General features: G+C 31.3%; 2 protein-coding genes and 1 long non-coding RNA gene across 3 annotated transcripts; 1 reads left to right on the top strand and 2 right to left on the bottom strand.

The window, feature by feature from the left end:
• The first annotated feature begins 1,668 nt into the window (after positions 1–1,668).
• Positions 1,669–3,060, top strand: LOC145599296 (uncharacterized). The gene is made up of 2 exons (XR_014103724.1): positions 1,669–1,919; positions 2,809–3,060. It is a non-coding gene; the product is annotated as an uncharacterized LOC145599296 (long non-coding RNA).
• A 2,955-nt stretch (positions 3,061–6,015) lies between these two features.
• On the bottom strand, positions 6,016–11,571 carry LOC145599455 (long-chain-alcohol oxidase FAO4A-like). Its single transcript, XM_081655836.1, has 3 exons — positions 11,281–11,571; positions 10,891–11,160; positions 6,016–7,833 (listed from the first exon to the last, which is right to left on the bottom strand). Exons 1-3 carry the CDS (start codon positions 11,569–11,571, stop codon positions 6,016–6,018), a joined length of 2,379 nt encoding a protein of 792 aa, XP_081511962.1.
• A 1,188-nt stretch (positions 11,572–12,759) lies between these two features.
• LOC145597564 (long-chain-alcohol oxidase FAO4A-like) lies at positions 12,760–19,632 on the bottom strand. Its single transcript, XM_081653756.1, has 3 exons — positions 19,306–19,632; positions 18,061–18,327; positions 12,760–14,840 (listed from the first exon to the last, which is right to left on the bottom strand). Exons 1-3 carry the CDS (start codon positions 19,567–19,569, stop codon positions 12,951–12,953), a joined length of 2,421 nt encoding a protein of 806 aa, XP_081509882.1. The 5' UTR covers positions 19,570–19,632; the 3' UTR covers positions 12,760–12,950.
• Positions 19,633–20,596: the final 964 nt, after the last annotated feature.

The raw sequence follows: 20,596 nt of genomic DNA, 5'->3' as shown, positions 1-20,596 counted from the left end.
ATCATTGGGTCGTAGGTAAGGTGGGCTTAGGTTCGGTTTGGACTCAGTTTAGTATTTGGGCCATCACTTATTCGTTATAACTCGGATTTGGGCTTATAATATATCGTTGGAAAGTCTTTTCAAGCCCCATCCAAATATTAAATCATTGGACCCATATTACGGACCAAAATGAACTGGTCTAAATGTTTTATAAAAAGGACACAAAATGAATGATTTTAATGGACACGAAATGAATTATTTTGGGTTTAAAGGCACGAAAAGAGGAAAATAAGTATGGTTTTGGGAAATGGGCTAGAAATTGGGTTGGTTTAAGAAGTGTATTGAAATTGAACATGGATTTAAGCACTCCAAAGATTACATACTCAACCCGACCAATAATGGCAGTGAAAGGTTGTTCATCATCGGGTTTGGTTTTGGGAAGACATTTTTAGGTGTCTACAGAAGCTCCCACTTTGACTGAGTTTGTAGAAACGTTAGTTTCGAAAACGATAGTCAAAGTAGTCGATAGGGACGGAGAATGATTTAAGACGTTCTGCGATCCTAAATCACTCTATATACGCTGAAACCTGCAGATAAATGTTTTATTCGAGTACAGTACCCGGGTTTCATTCGAGTACCCAAAAAATTTCATTTTTATTCGAGTACAGTACCCGGGTTTCATTCGGGTTTTATTCTCCTGGGGAGACATTTTTAGGTGTCTACAGTACCCGGGTTTCATTCGAGTACCCAAAAAAGCGAGTACCCGGATCTTCGGCTAGTTTAAAACTTGGCCCGTGACCTAACCCGGGATACCTGGAAACCCGATTTTCTCAAATCGGGTCATAGGGTAATCGTATTTTATTAGTTTCCGTCTTTAAAAAAAAAAGTTACCCATCTTTCATTGTTTCATGTGAGATTCATTGCTTAAATTAATGAACACCTTACACAAAAATTATAATGGATAAAAAAAAAAGGATGAATTAACAATTTACATTTTTCACTTTAAATCACAATTATCAAGTACCATAAGAAATTTTTGACTGTTAATTTGCTTATGGCAAGAGGTGAACAAAAAGGGTCCAAATTGAGCTTAGATTTGGCAAAAAAATAACGTAAATACCTCGTTTTGCGTATTAAGAAATAATAGAGAAAGTTATTAAAATTGGAAGTCTAGCTAATACAGATGAACACTACAAGAAAAAGATCAAAGAGGGCGATATACATTGATCAAGGAGGGCGAGTTTGATTTTGCCTTGTTAGTTTCTATCAAGGAGGGCGAAATAATAATTGCCCTTTTATTACAGAGCAAAGAGGGCGAATGTTACTTTCGTCTTTGTACTTCAAAGAAAACAGGGCAAATTAATTTTTCGTCCTCTATAATTAATAGAGCTAAGAGGGCGAATTCACAAAATCGTCCTCTATAATAGAGCAAAGAGGGCGAATTTCATTTTTGCCCTCGTTGTTCAATAAAATAAATCAACAAAGTAAACGTTTTGGCCATTTTACAAAACAAAAAAGAAACAAACAGGGCGAATGTTACTTTCGTCTTTGTATTTCAAACAAAAAGAGCGAATTCCATTTTCGCCCTCGTTGGTCAATAGCAAAAAGGGCGAATTCCTTTTTTGCCCTCATTGGTCAATAAACATTTTAACAAAATAAAACAAAGGTTTTTCTCTATCAAAACAAAAGGACATAAAAAATTAAACGTTTCTCTCTGAACGTTTTTCCCCAAAATATGTATGAACCCTAAATCGCAAATCGCAAATCGCTAATCTATGATTCTTCGCTCTATTTTTTCTACCTAATTCTTCGCTCTAATTCTTCACTCCTAATCCTTGCTCTTAAGGTTCAGATTCATTGCTCGAAGTCGGTCAGATTGCAAGACAGATTTCGCTCCAAATCATTGCTCGAAGTCGCTCTAATTGTGTCGCAAAATTTTGGTAAATTTTGGCTCAAAACTATGTGATTAAGCTTTTGATTTGTACGAATTTGTTGTTCTCGAAATCCTTGCTCTTAATTTGTTGATTTTATTTTGTCAATTTGTTCCTGCATGTTAGTATTGCTCTACATTTGTCAATTTGTCGATTCTGCAAGTTTTTGGGAGTTGTTATTTATGCTAGTAATGTCAGATAGATTATGGAGAAGCAAATTAGAATTATTCGTATTTTATCAGCGGTTTATCGATTTAATTGCTTAATTGATCGTATGAGCTATTGATTACTGTGAATTGGGATAATTGTAATTTGTTTTGATTACTATGAATTGTGATAATTGATAACTCTATCTGAAAATATGCGCATGTGATAATTGATAACTCTATCTGATAGTTTTATACTAGCTAGTAGTGAGCCAGTGAGGTAATATTCACCAAACAGTGAGGTAGCAGGTTGTTGTTATTGTTATTGTTTAATTTGAATAGCAGTGTCTAATGAAGACTTGGTCAGCAGTCTGAAGAAAAAACTTCATGATTCCCATTTTATTCCCTGCATTTCATTTAAATTGCTTAGTTGGATGGCTACTGTAATTTGCATGCTTCATTAGTTTCAGACTTGCTAGAGCTTGTGTTTTTGAAGGTGCAGCCAACAATGTAAAAAGGGATTCATAGGAGGGATTCTTATAAACGATCCTCCTCCGTATGCTTAATTGATTTGATTTAGAGCAGCAATAACAATGTAAAAAGGGATTCATAGGAGGGATTCTTATATTATTTAGCTCCGAGTAGTTGCCTCTTATAGTAATCATAGTCATTATTCATCATCAAGTTCCTACATTCCTACTAATATTTTCTTTTATTAATTTACATTCAGCTTGTTTCTGTCATGTTTGCAGTTAGGGGATTAAGTCAGTGTGCTGATGTTTTGGGGATGGAGGACACCAAAGGCTGGTTGCATTTCTTGGAAAACTGATCAGATGGAAAAAGGGGATGCTTGAAGATGCAAGGATGAAAAGATGTCCTAGAATTATTAAATAATTGCTATTTAGGAAAACTTGGTTAATACTTTTGTATATATAATGACAAAATTAGAATATATAATGACAAAATTAGAATTTATATTAACTAAATAAATACTTTTGTTAATACTCCTAGAATTATTTTTTTTAAAAACTGAAAATTGAACAAGGAGGGCGACTTTGTTTTTGCCCTTTAAAATTTGATCAAACAGGGCGAATTTTGAGCAGGGAGGGCAATATTAATTGAATTGTTTGAGTTGTTTACAGAGGGCAAAAAAAACTTTTCGTGAGGGCGAAAATTTTGCCCTATTTGATATTGATCAAAGAGGGCGAAATTTTTTGCCTTCTTTGATATTTAACAAAGAGGGCGAAACATTTGTATGCCCTTTGAAGCTAATAGGGCGACCTGGGGGCGATTTCAAAATCGCCCTCTTTGCCTAATAGGGCGAAATTTGAACCTAAGAGGGCGATTTAAATTACCCTCTTTGATATAATATCTTGTAGTGGAAAAGGAAACTGCCTATAAATAAAACACGGGGAGAGTATTACCAAAGATGTTTAGTTTTTACAATTCATCAGATCACCAAAGAGAAAATTAAAAAATAGTGTGTTATCAAAGAGAATTACTAGTCTTAATTCATTATGTAATCAGGTTGTTTAGTTCATTCCACCCCACCTTAATTTCTTCAACTAGTACACTCAACTCCCATACACCTCTTCATTTCCTTATAAACTATTCGCTTTTTCAATAAAGACATATTATAAAAAAAATACATTATTTATTTATGGAAATTTTGACTTTTGCTACCTCTAAAACACATGCATTTCACTTTTGTTACCTTGGAAAATTTTTTATTTTATTTTACTACCATAAAAATGCCACTTTGTTAACGATTGCTAACACTTAACGGAATCCGTTAGAGTTTCGTTAAGTTTATTTTAAAAATAAATAAATAGTAATAAAATAAAAATAAAAAGTAAAAAAAACACACAAATGCCCAGCCCTCCCGTTAGCCACCCTCCCCCCTGCCGGCGACCAGCACCCAAATCTGCGGCCGGCGCCGGCGACCCCCTTCCACACCCTTTCCCCCACCAACGCAGCCCAGCCCCCTCCATTTTCCCCTTCTTGCTGCCCCGACCTCAACCACCACAACGAAACCTTTATTCTATTATGGCCTTCAAATAATGTGTGGTCTTCAAATAATGATTATCATTAGAAAATAATTATAGGCATGATATAAATATCACTTAATTATTTTGTTAAAGAATTTACTAAATCTTATATATATATATATATATAAAGGGGAGTTTTTTTCCCGAGGTTTTAGAGAGCCACGTAGGATTTAATTTTTTCAGCGCGCCACGTAGTATAATAAATTTTAGTGGTAACCAATTAAATACGAGATTATTAATTTCTTTTAGAACTAAATAATTTAAATAACACGTAAGCAAAATTGGCTAATGAGATTTTCCAGTTTATATTAATTAAATATAAAATATTATCTTTTGATATCAGGAATTTTATCTAAATAATTACAAATTTTAGCACATAAATATAAATATAAATATATATATTTATTTATTTATTTATTTAAAAAATTTCAAACAAACCATGCATCGCACGTGCTTCATCTAGTTAATTAAATTTGAAAACCTAAATTTGCTTTAAAAAATAAGTTAAAATAAATAGGTTATTGATCATAACTATACCTAGAACGAATGCTTCTATATTATTAAGTGGTGTACCTTTATGTAGATATAGCTCAATAATGAAGAGTGTTGGCAACAAAAGAAAAAGAAAATTGTATAATGGGTGTTGAAAATTAACCAAAATGAATTCGTTGTAAAACTAAGAGCAAGATTAGCCCTAGGTCTTAAGATTCTAGATGACATCATCATTTTCTAATCTTGCGGTCTTAAGACGAGACTTTATTATTTGTAAGCATTTATGAAGTTTGGTCTTAATAAAATCTGAAGTGGAGTCTTGAAAATTCAAGACTCAACTTCAGACTCAATTTAACACTCAATTATTTTTTTTTTAATTTTTAAAAAACTTTAATAATTTTATTTATATGTAAAAAATGAGTCTGAGCGATTGAAGAGATAAATTTTATCGAGTCTTAAGGAGTCTTAACATAATTATAAATTAGAAAAAAAAAGTAAATTTAATCTAAAAGCTGATGTGGCAATGGATTAAAGTCTTAAGATAAGACTGCGCTAAACTTGCTCTAACAAGGCATGATTTTGTTGAGGCACCAATTTTTTTGCTAGTTTGATCTAGTATGTTTTATAAAACCGATCATTTTATAATGCATATATGAATATGGCAATAGTTTGATCTATTCCTAAAATTTAAGATAAGGAAATTTATCTTTCCATTTGTTATCGCTTCTCCTCTAACAATCCTTTAACTCAAATATATTTCCCCATCATAAAAAACAGGTTCATCTTGACTTGAACCCATATTTTGTCACTTGCAAATCAAGTGAATTGCAAAACTTAATTATGAGGTCTTGGTCTAGTTGCAAAGTTAAGTGTTTGTTTACGATAGGTCACTGTATATTGGAATCCCCTTCCTCCATTATTTGTAATATGTAATTCTATTGTGGCTCTTTTGCATAAATAAAAAAGAGTATACAATTTGATGTTTATTACTTTATCACACCAAATTGTATATCTGACCTAAATATAAACAAAAAATATTGTTTAGAGTTTCATATTGTATTACAACATCAATAAAGTTTACACAAATACCATATCCAAATCATTAATCAACTAAGCTAATTGGAATCCACAAAATGACAAATTTTAAATTACAAAAGCTTTACATTGTCGCATATTATTTTAGTCCTTACCAAAAAAAAAAATCAATAAAAAAAAAAACAGCATTGGTGTAAAATTGTGGTATGTAAGGAAACGAGGAAGTATGTCCCTTAACTATTTTTATAAAATCATAGAATTGATGATATAAAACATGATACATAATATATAGGATACAACAAATAAAATTTGAACTTACAAAAAAAGTTAAAACAAGAAAAACTTTTAGAGATATTAATACATTTTTTAAAATATAATTTACCTCTATTTTATCCTTTTGAGATACTCTAAAATTGATAAAGACGTGCAATAAGCAATAGCTTGGACAGTGACCATAGGATTTACACCCAAAGCAGTAGGAAATACACTAGAATCAACTATATAAAGTCCCTCTACTTCCCAAATCTCACCCCTTTGGTTCACCACAGAGGTCCTTTGACTGACCCCCATCTTGCAGCTTCCCATTTGGTGGGCTGATGCGATTGGCATAGATAAGCCTCGTATATCCCTAGAACTCTCTCTTTTCACAAACTTCTCAAACTCATGATTACTAGTTTTCTTCACATTAATACTTGCTCCACTGCGATGGTGGGTGCCGATTTCCTCAGCCCCTGCAGCTTTTAGTATCCTAAGTGTCTTCTCAAGGCCTTTTTTAAGATTAGCTTCATCTATAGGATCTATCTTGTATTTGATGTCCAATGGATCAGTAGAAATGGTGCCTGATCCAACATCACGAGCTAGGGCAAACAAGTGGGTTGTTCGCGAAAACTTTGTCATTCTATGCTTTATATTTGAACCAGAGGTCCAAGGCATTAAAGTTGCGAATATGCCTGGGTGTATTGATGGGGTTTGGATCACAAATCTGTACCTTGACTCGTCTGTAGACATGGTTGTCATGATACTTCCCTCGTAACTCTTTCTACCTTTTTCCGGCCATATTTTCTCCTCCTCTTCCAACAATAAAGATGATGATGATGGCTCCTCTGGGAAATATCCCCATGCCATCACCACCGGGTGAAGGTGCAAATTTTTACCAATGTTCGGGTTCTTTAGTCCACTCTTTTTCAACAATGCTGGTGTGTTGAGTGCACCACAAGCTATTATTGTTGCCGTTGCCTTAACTACACATAGATCATGATTACCACTTCCATTGGTTTTCAACTTGAACACCACTCCTTTCGCAGTGTCACGGTCTCTCCCTCGTTTTCTTTCATACAATACTTTCTCTACTTCACATCCAGTAAGTATAGCCCCATTTCCGGAGTCTACCACGTCTTTAAGCCAAGTTTCACACGTACTATTTTTTCTCCCATCTTTACACCCAAAACAACACCAACCACAAAAATGATCAACAGGGGCATTTCGAGGAATATCCACTGTAGTGTACCCTAATTCCTTACAACCTTTCCTTAACACTGCATTACTAAACCCTTCCTCAGTTATTTCATTTTGGACCTCCATCTTTTTACAAACCACATCTAAGGCCTCCTTAAACAATGTACTATTAAAAATCTCTAGTTCTTGTACATTAGCCCACTCTTGAATCACATGTGGTGGAGTTCGTATCGAGGCCGACCAATTTACAGTTGATCCACCCCCAACTGTTGATCCAGCCAAAATCATAACCCCTAAATCTCTAGTCGATAACAAACCACCACCTTCATACATTTGATCCAAAGTGGGACCCTCTAAAAGTGAAAGATTTTTCCTTGCATAATATTCTCCTTTTTCCAAAACGAGAACTTTATATTCTGCTGAAGCTAAAACTCCGGCAACAACTCCCCCACCGCTACCAGAACCTACCACAACGACGTCGCATTGGATAGTCAATACTGGCTTTTTACTTATTTTCTTTTCGGTGTTGACTGACACGTGGAAGCCTGTGCGCTCGAGAGATTTAACAAAGATTTCTCGAGGGCTATTTACATTATAAATACCTTTGTAAAGTGGGCCGTAGAAATCTTCTTTGGACTGATGTTGGACTTTCTTTTGGGCCTTTTTATTTGGGCTTTTTTTGAAGTCTGGGTCAGGTCCACAGTAGCCTATTGCATTCCAAGACGGGTTCATTTTATTCTCGTCTACCTGAAATTAAAAATGAAGGAAACATCCATAAATCATTATTATTGACACACACCAGATTTTATAGAATAAGAATAGCAATTAGACGCCAAGGGAAAAGAAAAACTCCCATTCAAATTGCAATAGTTGATAATATTACAAAATTACAAAGTACTCCTGAGTAAGTTGTGAATTTATCACAAATTTGTTGTGAATTTATGTCAAAATTATGGATTATAAGTGTATAACTATATAAGTTGCGAAAGACAATTTTGCAAGTACTATTTCATCAACACTGGATAACGTAATCGGCCAAATCATTTGCTAGGAATTTAACATTAGATAAAGTATTAGGTGAGTTTGTTTCATTAAGAGTTCATCAACCTAATATATAAAATTTCAAAAATTGATAAGCCCGGCTAATAATTTATTTGACATTTTAAAAGTTCAAAAAATATATATTTATACAATAAGTTCAAAAAATTGATAGTCAATTAGTCAACATTGTGAGTTGACAAATATGTCCAAATGCGTGAATGAGTAGAATTATTAATCATTTAGCTATCTAAAAAGCATTAATTATTTTTAAGGTTTATTAAATACGAAGTACTGTCTCTATCCGTACCTTTTAAAAAGTTTAATTGACATAATTTTCATGAAGAGTGTTTAGACAATTATACCATCAAAAAAATTTGCCCTCATTAATGTTAATTGTCTTTATTCTTTAAACTCTTAAGAATAATGTGCAGACATTTATGCCCTAAATGTACTCCCTCCGTTTTTAAATACTTGTTCCACTTTCCTTTTTCGACCGTTTTTAAATACTTGCTCCGTTTCCTTATTTGGAAAGCTTTATCATATTTAATTAATTTCTCTCACCTAGTGAACCTAACATATATTCTCTCTCCTCCAATTCTCTCCATTACTTTTTTACATTTTTTATTCTTTCACCAACCCCACTACCTCCATATTTTATTACTTTTTTCAATTTCTCCTAAAACTCCGCGCAGGGAGAATCCACGCATGGAGAAATGAAGCAAGTATTTTAAAACGAAGGGAGTATTTACTTACATATTTACCCTCATTAATGCTACCGACAACTAAAATTGTGACATAAGGTCAAACCGAAAAAGCTCCCCGAAATGTCTAGCTATGGCGTGTGCATTGTGCGCGTTTTGTTCTAGTTTCACAATAAATGCAATAATTTGAGTTGCCATATTTGTTAGCATATAAAATTTAACCATGTACATTTAATTGTGTGGAAAGGGTTTAAAAAAACTTAATAAATGTATGCAAATTTGAGAAAATGTCTAGATATTTTAACTCCCTCTAGTCCAGAATACTAACGTAGTCAACCTTTACACACATGCTAATGCACTAGTTTGATTTTATTTTTATATAATTAAATATTAATGAAAATTATAATAAAAGTTATAATATGGAACTTTATATTAATACCTATGAAGTAACAACATATATTATGACAAAACATGTTTTTATTATGTAGGTAAAAAATTATAGTCAAAGTTGATAATGAATAGTGAAATAAAGTCCAACGTCTTAGTTATTCTGGGACGGAGTGAGTATGAGTACAAAAGTTTGCATTATGATAAATATATATTAAAAAAAAAATTTAGAAAGATTATAGCAACTTCAATGGGTGTACCTAGGGACTTTATTGTAAATTTAAATAATTCCTAGCTACTAGCTTAACCATTGGATCTAGAAAATGCAATTAGTTTGGCCAAGTAAATTAGCTTTGCCAAACTAAGTTTCTTGGAAAAAAAAAAACTTCCAAAATAGAATAAATAAAATGAAATATAAAAAGGTTAATTAAAGATGTTGCTTCAAAAAAAAAAAAAAAACAAAGGTTAATTAAAGATGTTGCTTCAAAAAAAAAACAAAGGTTAATTAAAGATGTGATATTCATTAAATTTAGTAAGATAAATTAGCTAGAATGATAAGCTTATGTGGCATGAATTAACTCGCCACTGGAGTTGCTCTTAGAAATGGGCCCAACTGTTAAAAAAAAAAAAAGAAAGAAAATACAAGCCCGACACAACATCTATATTATTATTTGGGATGAGGAGATTACATTAGTAATATATTTAAAAATTCATATTATGATAATATTGTGACTAAATAAAATTTACGAAAACTTTTGTATACATCCAATGTATAGTTGAGGTAACTTTTATTGAATTTAGGGTAACTTTTAGACTTTTTTGGGTAATTTTATCAATAACTTTATTTATATTTGTGTAACTTCTATATATATTAAGTAACTTTCATTTATTACAGGGCAACTTTTATCATTTTAAGGTAACTTTATACCGGATGTTTTATTGTACATCGATTTTTTTAAATGTTTGTCTTAAGTTTTATTAGTTACTTGTTTAAATTATATAAATAAGTACTATTAAAAAGTAATTGTATAAATAGTATATGCACATAGTTAAAGTGGTGATGCAGTTATTTAAAAACTACAAAGTATACTACTACCTCCGTCCCCTTTTAATAGTCCCTTATGGGCATTTTTCACGGGATAAAAAGAGTTAAAGTACATTGAAAAAGTAAATTGGCATTGGGTATGCAAAAAAGTAGAGAGAAAAGGTAATAAAAATTCATGGGAAAACAAAATTTACATAGGAAATATAAATTTGCACAAGTATCGTTGCAAATTGGAGGGAGTATATTTATGGTTGTTGGAAAAAGCAAATGGGGTGAACATTTTGGGACTAAAATTTGCCCATAAGGGACTATCAAAAGGGGACGGAGGGAGTATAAGAAAAATGTTGGACATATTTTTTTCCACTTTAAGCTCTATCAACTTTAATATGAAGTACCTTGTCAAAAAAAACTTTAATATGAAGTATGAAGTACAAAGTAATACAAGATCACTTGATAAAATTCAAGCATCACGTAGTTTGAGTAATGTATGCGATGCATATTTATTACGGGTACATATTTTAAAGTGTATTTACTATTTAGGGAATATTGTGTGTAATGTTGAGTAGAATAAGCATCTAGAAAAAGTATAAGTTTATAAAATAAATAAAGAATGAGGAAAAATAAATATACCTGAGTAAAGAAGGCCAGTAAAACAAGGAGTTTAAGGCCAACAAATCCCATTCGAATTAAATAGATCCAACTATTGCTCAATGATAGAACAAATCGTTGCCTTCTTTCAATCGATAATTCTGAAAACTTGAGGAGAAATGGAAAACGAAGAGAAAAATTTCGTATTCCTCCTCCCAGAACAAATGTTCCTATTCTTGTTGATAACACGAACAATAGAAGTCGTATCAATGGTGCGTGATATCGAAGTCTATGACTTATCATCCCGCCGAGCTACAATCCGTACGCCCCCGCCCAAAAAGACAATACAGAATGTTAGTCATATATGGTACACAAAAAGTGTGACAGAAGATTTTAATTAAAAAAAAAAAGAAAAAAAAGAATGGTACGTACATGGTCTGGAGTCCCTATCATGGAGGCAGAAGTTTTGTAAAATCGAATGATAGACTCATCCGTAATAGTTTTTGAAGGATTAATAGGCGGTACGATGGCATCACAAACGGCGGTAAGAGACTCCATCTCCCTTGCAGACAATTTATTATCATAAGTAGGGTTTTTCCATTCATTTATAAAGTTTTGTGTATCAATGCTTCCATTATCTTCAACCAAATGATCATCCTTTTGGGTTTCAATGATATCTTCATTCTCACAATGCGTTACATCTTCATTAAACTCCGTACTCATTTTATCCTTAGACATTATTTTAAAGTAAATAATAGAAGAGTTTTGTGTATCTACACAAAAAAAAAAAAGGTAATTTATAAGAATTCGTCGAGAATAGATCAAGACGAATCCTTGTAGAGAGGAGAAGATAGAGCTCAATGTGATGAGCTCACTTAAGATAAAATTGAAATGTCACAAGGAAGCAATATTTATCAAAACTACGAAAAAAAAGGAGTCAAATTAACAAACATTTTTTTTTGAGGGGAAAAAAAAAATGTTTGTTAACATTTGTTTACACCTATATATGCATTATATTATGCTTGTTTATATAGAACGTTACATGCTTGCTTAATTGTGTGGTGTTCGTTAATTTTAGTCGATTTTCGGGAGCGTTGACAACTAATTTATCTACAGAATTCTTGGTAGTTCGTATAGAATTAATATGGCGTAATACATGTGCATTTTATTTTTTCTACTAGACATGGCACATCTACTTCCACTAACTACTTAACTAGTAGTCCCAACTTAATTAATTAGTAGTTAATTTGTGTCCCAACCCCCGAATTATTTTTTTATAAAAATAATATTGCACAATTGATGTGATTATTAAGGGCGTGGTTGGCAAATTAAAAACCTCGAGTACATGAATTGGAAATTTTGGCATATATAGAAAAAAAAAAAAACCACAACAAATGCATAAAAAAATGCATATCTTATGTAGTTTTAGTATTAGAAAAGTTTAGGTAGTTAGGGTTCTAATCTAGTTTTTAGCCTTATATAAACACATAAATTTGAAAAATCCATACCTCGATCAATCTATGCCAATAAAACTTGAACTCTTCTTTTTTTAATTCAAGAGACAGAAGAAATTAACATGAGTTACTAAATCTAATGTACCTCCTTTGCTTTTATTTATTTATTTACAATATAACATGTTTTCAGTACCACATGTTTTTATTAACAGGTTTCGATTTTAATTCTAATTAATTCTTTAATTTTTGCTCACCTCGAGTAAGAAGAGAATAGAGATAAAAGTGAGAATTTTCTATACCATAAAAAGGATCGATTAAAGTAAAAATAGGATGACAAAACATAGCAGATCGAAAGTACACAAAATCAATAATCTCTTCCCATATATGTTGTTCTTGGATCCCAAGATATGGATTGTAAAATACTAGAGCTGCTAATGTTACAAAAAAATTCATTCGATTACTAAGAGTACTTATTACAGACTTGTATAATATTATATTACAGCAAACTACATGCATATAAAGTAACTCTACATTAATAAAACAAAATTTTGTCATTCTAAATAAACGTCAAAATTTGTTTTCATTATTAACAAGAAATTGTATATATATATATATGATATAAACTACACCTTAATAATCATATATAATTCACCTTTTCTTTTTCCTTTTGAGATACTCAAGAACTGATTGAGAAGTGCAGTAAGAAATAGCTTGGATTGTGACCATAGGATTAACACCCAATGCCGTAGGAAAGACACTCGAATCGGCTAAATAAAGCCCCTCTACTTCCCAACTTTCTCCCATTTGGTTTACGACCGAGGTCCTTGGATCGATTCCCATCCTACAACTCCCCATTTGGTGAGCAGATGCAATAGGTGTTGAGAGATTTTGTATGGCCTTAGAACTTTCTTTCTTAACAAACTTCTCGAATTCATGACAACTAACTTTCTTCACATTAATACTTGCACCACTTTTATGGTGTGTGCCTATCTCTTCGGCCCCTGCTCCTGCTAGTATCCTAAGCATCTTCTCTATTCCTTTTTTAAGGTTTGCCTCGTCAAACGGGTGCAAATCGTATGTGATGTTGTTTAGAGAAGTCGAAACACTGCCTGATCCTACATCACGAGCAAGGGCAAAGATGTGTGCTGTTCGCGAAAATTTTGTCATTCTATCCTTCATATTTGCGCCTGAGGTCCATGGCAATATGGCCGAAAATATACCGGGGTGTAACGATGGTGTTTGGATCACGGCACCGTACCCTGATCCGTTAAAATCTGCTACCACGGTCGACATGGCCGTCATGATTCCTCCCTCGTAACTCTTTTTCTCTTTTTCCGGCCACACTTTCCCTTCGTCCGACAACAAAGTCGATAGTGGTTCCTTATCCGGGAAGTACCCCCATGCCATCACCACCGGGTGAAGGTGCAAATATTTTCCTATGTTGGGGTTCTTTAGGCCGCTCTTTTTTAGTAATGCCGGTGTGTTGAGTGCACCACAAGCTACAACTGTTGCCTTTGCCTTGACCACACATAGATCACCAGTTTTTAACTTGAACACCACTCCTTTCGCAGTGTCTCGATTTCTCCCTTGTTTCCTTTCATACAACACCTTTTCGACTTTACACCCAGTAAGTATAGCCCCATTTCCAGAGTCTACCACATCTTTAAGCCAAGTTTCACACGTACCTTTCTTCCTCCCATCCTTACACCCAAGACAACACCAACCACAATAATGATCAGCAGGGGCATTTCGAGGAATATTCACTACAGGGTACCCTAATTCCAAACAACCCTTCCTCAAAACAGCATTATTAAACCCTTCATCACTAATTTCACTTTGAACTTCCATCTTTTCACAAACCACATCTAAGGCTTCCTTAAACAATGGACTATCAAAGATCTCAAGTTCATGATCATTAGCCCACTCTCTAATCACATGTGGTGGGGTCCGTATCGAGGCAGACCAATTTATTGCTGATCCACCCCCAACCGTTGATCCAGCCAAAATCATTACCCCTAAATCCCTAGTTGTTAACAAACCTGCACCTTCATACATTTGATCCAAAGTGGGTCCCTCTAATAGAGAGAGATTTTTCCTAGCACAATAATCTCCCTTTTCCAAAACTAGAACTTTATATCCAGCTGAGGCTAAAACTCCGGCAACTAGACCACCACCACTTCCAGAACCTACCACAACGACGTCACACTGGATAGTCATCAATGTATTTAGGTAATTATTGCTTTTCTTTTTTCGGTTTAGTGACACGTGTAATCCCGGGCGTCTCAGAGCTTCGACAAGAATATCTTGAGGATTGTTTATATTGATAACGCCTTTATAAAGTGGGCCGTAGAGATCATCTTTGGTGGGTTGTTCTTGGGCTTGCTTTTGGGTTGCCGTATCTGGGCTATTTTGAGACGGTTTAGGTGTGAGATATCCAATGGGCCGGGTCGACTCGTTTTGCTTTCTTGATTTAAATTCCGGGTCTGGCCCACAATACCCAATTGCTTTCCAAGATGGGTTCTCGTCATTATCATCCACCTGACAATATTCAAGAATCATTTTTAATACATTCACCAAAATACACAATTTGCACTTGAACAGTTAATAACAAGAACAAGAAATAAATTCGTCAATATTTTTAGTTGATACAATTTAATTTTATTATTTGCCAGCTCAAATTTGTCAATTGTTTATTATAATCCTTCTTGATCAATTAAGTTATAATCATCTATCACTTTTTTTTAATTGAAATATGATGCGATATACAGTATCAACATAACTCATAGAATATGCCTAATAATTAAGTGAGCACATTATATAATTAGAACGGAGGAATTTTTTTGTTATTAATACGGGGTAAGAATTTACAAAAATAATGTCATTTGTACAATACTATCAAATTATCTCAACGTATGTTTATTTTAAAATATCATTTTTTATAAATTTTATTAATAAATACTTCGTTATATAAACCAAAAATGATCAATTGTGAATAAACAAACATATAAAGTCAAAATAAACCATTTTGTAACTTTTTCTTCTTTAATTTTGATACTATAGTAGACTTGTATGTGGTACTATACTCATTTATTATCTTACCCTTGTGCCATGTCATTTTATAATAAATTTATCCTAGTTATCTCTTGTTTTTTTTTTTTTTTGGACACATATTATATTTTTTCCCTATATGGCTATAAAGTAAGTTATCGGTTTTTTAAACCTAATTACTGACCATAAAAATAAAAAAAGAGATCGAAAGAGGAAGTACAAATAGGTTGAATGGTTGATGTATAGTATAATAATGTAAAAAAGAAGGTAAACGTGCTTAAAGATGAATAATGTGAGTGGGGGCAGCAGCATTGAAGCATATATGATTTGTTATATGATTTGGTTATCTAATGTGTTTTGAGTTTGAGAAGTTGGTGCATAGCTTTTAAGTTGAGTAATGATCTTGTTAGGTCTCTTGTAGTAAATGTATGTCACCCAATTTTTGGCCGACAACAAAGTTTGTTACAATGTCAAGTGTCATTGGTACCGTACTTAAAATGTTGTCATTTCTTTCTTATTTATTATATTACTTAAAATGTAGTAAATGCATGTAGTATACTAGTATATATTTTTGAAATTATATCCTTTTATAGCAGGAAGTCAAGGAACTAAGTGTTTTCCTTTGTATATATAATATACACTAGAAGTCCGTGCGACGCACGGTTTGTTTGATTAATTTATTTAATATTAATTTTTTTTTTTTTGTATTTATAAGCTAAACTTTGTTATATATTTAGATAAAATTCCTAATATTAAAAGATAATATTTAATATTTAATTAATTTAAACTTAAAAATCTCATTCGCCAATTTTGCTTACGTGGCATTTGAATTATTTAACTCTAAAAGAAATTAATAATCTCTTATTTAATTGGCTACTACTAAGATTTATAATCCTACATGGCGCGTTGAGAAAATTAGATCCTACGTGGCTCTCTAAAAACTCGGGAAAAAACTCCCCTTTAAATATATATATATTAGATTTTTAAAAAAATAAAATTGATGAGAGTGAGGGAGAGCTCAAGTGGTTAGAGCTCCCTTCCCAATTTCAAGTTATCATTGGATTGTTTCTCATCACTCGCCTTTGTGACTTTCTAAAAAAAAAAAAAAGTTAAAATTGATAATATGAGAACACTCTTATCACAAGGAGAATTCTGAATGTGAAAAAAAAAAAAATAACGAAAAAGACACTCTAATTAGTTCCTTCTGTAGTTATAAAAAATAAAAAAAATGAAAAATAAAAAAAAATTAGAAAGATTGTAAAATTGAGAGAGGAGAAGGATAATGGAGGAGTTTCGATTGAAGAGAGTAAACATTGTTATATATTTCATAATAGTTATATTACTAGGTAAACTATTCTTCATACTTTGTATAATGATAAAGAAATGGTGGTAACTAGTAAGAATGCGTGACACATTGACATTTTACTATAACTTTGTGTTACAAAAAAGTCTCTTGCCACTTTGCCAGATGGTTTCTAGAATTAATTTTTGTTAATTTTTTTTTTTTTTTTTTTTTTTTTTTTTTTTTTTTTTTGTAATTATAAGAGAGATAGATTTCTATCAAATTCTGATTCGTTGCATTATCAAACTCTATATAATAATAGCACTATATATATATATATATATATATATATATATATATATATATATATATATATATATATTGACAAAATAATAGCACTATATTAATTTCTTTGACAAAGACATTTTCCCTAATTTAGGTTTCCTTCCGTGACCACTTTGGTATTTTATCACTTTTAGCATTAAAGAATGAAACTGGCAGTTGGAATGTTTCATCAACCATTATTACATAGCCAAATATTAATCATAAATTTTTACTAATACATACCAGCACGTATTTGTAAGAAAAAAAATATTATCATGTGGAATTTTGATATATACTCCGTATTTTAATGTTTATTTTTTAGGATTAATAATAATTATATATTTACATACATACACATACGTTATAAAAGATACTCATTTTTTTTTTCAAAAAAAATAAAATAAAATAAAAGATACTCTAATTAAATTTGCATTGAAAATTACGGAAAAAGCAAGATAGTTACATATGGGCAGGAAAAAAAATTACTTATATTGCTAATTTTTTTTTTTTTTTTAAAAATAAAAAAAAGCCCTTATATATATATATTTTTTTTTGAGGAAAAAAAGCCCTTATATATAGTTCCTCTTATGGTCAGTTTTACAACCTTATTAAAATAAATGATAAAAAAATCATCAACACTGGTAAAAAAAATAACAAACAAGTAAAATGATGTAATTCATGAGTATAAAAACATGTAAAGTTTCCTTCAAAAAAAAAAAAAAAAAAAAAAATTTGTAAAGTAAAAACTAGTAATGTAATCCATAAGTAAATAAACATTGAATATTACAATTACTCATAGGGTTTTTTTGTTTTTATTTAGTCGAAACGTTTACATTTTTGACACAATTACAAACTATCTACAAAGTAGTTTTTCAAATTTATAATTACCCATATTATAAATTCATAATCACCTGGGATTTTGTTAGATTTGTCTCTACATGCATTTTCAAAACATTAGTTATTTATAATTTCCACTTGTTAATTATTAGATTTTATTACTGTTAAACTTATATATTGGATGTAAAATGTGATGTGGTAAAAGAAATTAAATGTGTCAATTAACAAAGAACAAAGGAGCTAAGGTAAGAGCAACTAAAGGTATACCTGTGTGTAGAAGGCCAGTAGAATGAGTAATCTTATGCCAACAAAGGCCCACCGATATAAAAAGAAGCAACTATTACTCAGTGAACGAATAAACCGTTGTCGTTTTTCCAGTGATAATTGTGAAAACTTGAAGACAAATGGGAAACAAGGAGATAAACTGTGTATTCCTCCAAATACAAAGGTTCCTAACCTTGTTGACAACATAAATATAAAGAATCTTAGTAGGAACACATGATGTCCAAGTCTATGGCTTATCAACCTTCCTATCTGAAATACATGCACAAAATTACACAAAATAATTAGCCATAGAAATATGTCATAACACGTACAACACATGCATATATAAAGGGCTTATTTAAATTCTTTTTTTCCTTTCCAAATAGAAGAGTTGGAGAGGAAAATATTATTATTGTATGGTCTCGAATCATAATATCGAATTTTGGACATTATAGTATGTACTATGTAGTAAACTTTCTAAATACTATGTATGGTAATTATATCTTTGTGACGAGAAGGAATTTTTGTTTGGGATTCAAAAGGATCATGCAATATAAATTTATCATGAGATGGGGATGAAAGGAGTTAAATATATCATAATTTTCATTGTTTTGTACAGTAGTATTTGAAGTCTTTTGTAATATCGTTTAAAAACATAATGATATTATAAAAGAACTTGAATACTACAAAATAACTTATATTATTCCCTTTGTATAATTCAAACATTTTACTTTCACTACATATTTTAGGAAAAACATAGTCATATAAATTTATGTATTTAATTTATTGATAACTAAAGATACACATAAATCAAATAAACCAGATCAATAAACATATATTTTACCATCTATATAATTATGCATAGATCAATAAGCAAAGGATAGTCCATTAAAATTAATAATGAATGTAAAGAACAGAGGACCCCTCCTGTGATAGGAGGGGCACACCCAGTATCTTACCGTGTAATAAAAATGTAAAAAAACAGAGGAAATATTTTATGTTTCTGTATGCATGTTAGAAAAACTTAATTTTAAAAATTCATACCTTATAATATGTATAAGTTGATGAAAGTATGTACTTCATGTTACTATAATAAGAAAACTTATTTCATATTCCATATTACCACGTACATAACCAAAATAATGTAAACATAAATGAAATAGCCGCAAAAGAAATAAGAAAGGACATACTCAACCATAATTGTTTATATAGCAAAAATAAAAATAACGAAAAATGCATGGTGCCTACATGCTCTGGACTTCCAGTCATAGAGGCTGAGGTTTTGTAAAATTTGATGACACACTCATCCGTGGCCGTCTCCGGTGGATTCACGGCCGGTATGATGGTGTCACAAAGGGCGGTAAGAGACTCCATCTCCCGGGCGGACAATTTATTAGTATAAATTCGTTTATCTCCCTCATTCAATAGGCTTTGTGTATCAATACTTCCTAAATCTATTACCAAATGCTCTCCTTTTTTGTTTGTAACGACATTCGAACCGTCGAGCTCCATACTAATTTTGTGTGATTTTTTTTCTAGGGAAAGATGTATTAAAATCTAGGGATGCATGAATAATAATCTTTCTATTATATGTTATGTTTTCATGTATATGTATATATAATACGTAAGCTTGTATACATGTGTGGTGCTCAGTAGTAGCAAAGATGGCAAGCTAACGCAATTACTCTCAAGAAAGCAAGAGGAGCGTTGTCAACTAACTAATAACTAATAGGAGTATGATATACTTGTGAATTTAATGTGAGTGACATGATTATTCTTACTTACTAGTTTTTTTAAGTAAAGTGTTATACAAAGTGGTTGGCCATATGTGAATTCCTTTTGTGTATTTTTTTAAAACTATCTTTTAATTTATTTATTCCCTCTATTTCAGAATGATCGATGCAGTTTGACGAAATACACATGACAATGCATAAGTTTGACCATTATTTAAAAATATTCATCAATAGAATATACATATTAGACAACATTTATATTATGAAAATATATAATAATTCTATTTTAACAACAACAATCGTACATTGTGATTTTTGAGTTTTTTTTTTTTTTTTTTTTTTTTTTTTTTTTTTGTATTGATATATTTATACGGTTAAAGTTAATAGATAAATAAATACAAATTTTAAATTTTGTCAATTATTTTGAAACGGATGTATTATAATTTATATATTTATATCTTTTAATGTAAATTATAGAATATTAATACTTTCAATTCTACAAATGCAAAACAATCATTTATATATATATAATTACTTTGTGTAAAAATTATTGATATTTAAACATAAATCAAGGTGAATCTGATAAGATCCCACTAGTATATATATTTTATCTTACATATAAAACACACAAAAAAAAAAAAAAAAAAAAAAAAAAAAAAAAAAAAAGATCAGAGTGGGATAGATGATATGTGTCAATAGTGTGTCCAAATGACGTGCTCAAAAAATGGAAATATATATAGTTAATGGAAAATTTTTAAAAAAGGGAACACGTATAAGAAGCTAAACAAACATTGATTATTAAATAA

This window comes from Chenopodium album, chromosome 20, assembly GCF_948465745.1.
Source record: "Chenopodium album chromosome 20, dcCheAlbu1.1, whole genome shotgun sequence".
NCBI classification, from domain to species: Eukaryota; Viridiplantae; Streptophyta; class Magnoliopsida; order Caryophyllales; family Amaranthaceae; genus Chenopodium; species Chenopodium album.
The sequence above is the reverse complement of the archived record's forward strand: the minus strand, read 5'-3'. Positions and strand labels throughout refer to the sequence as shown.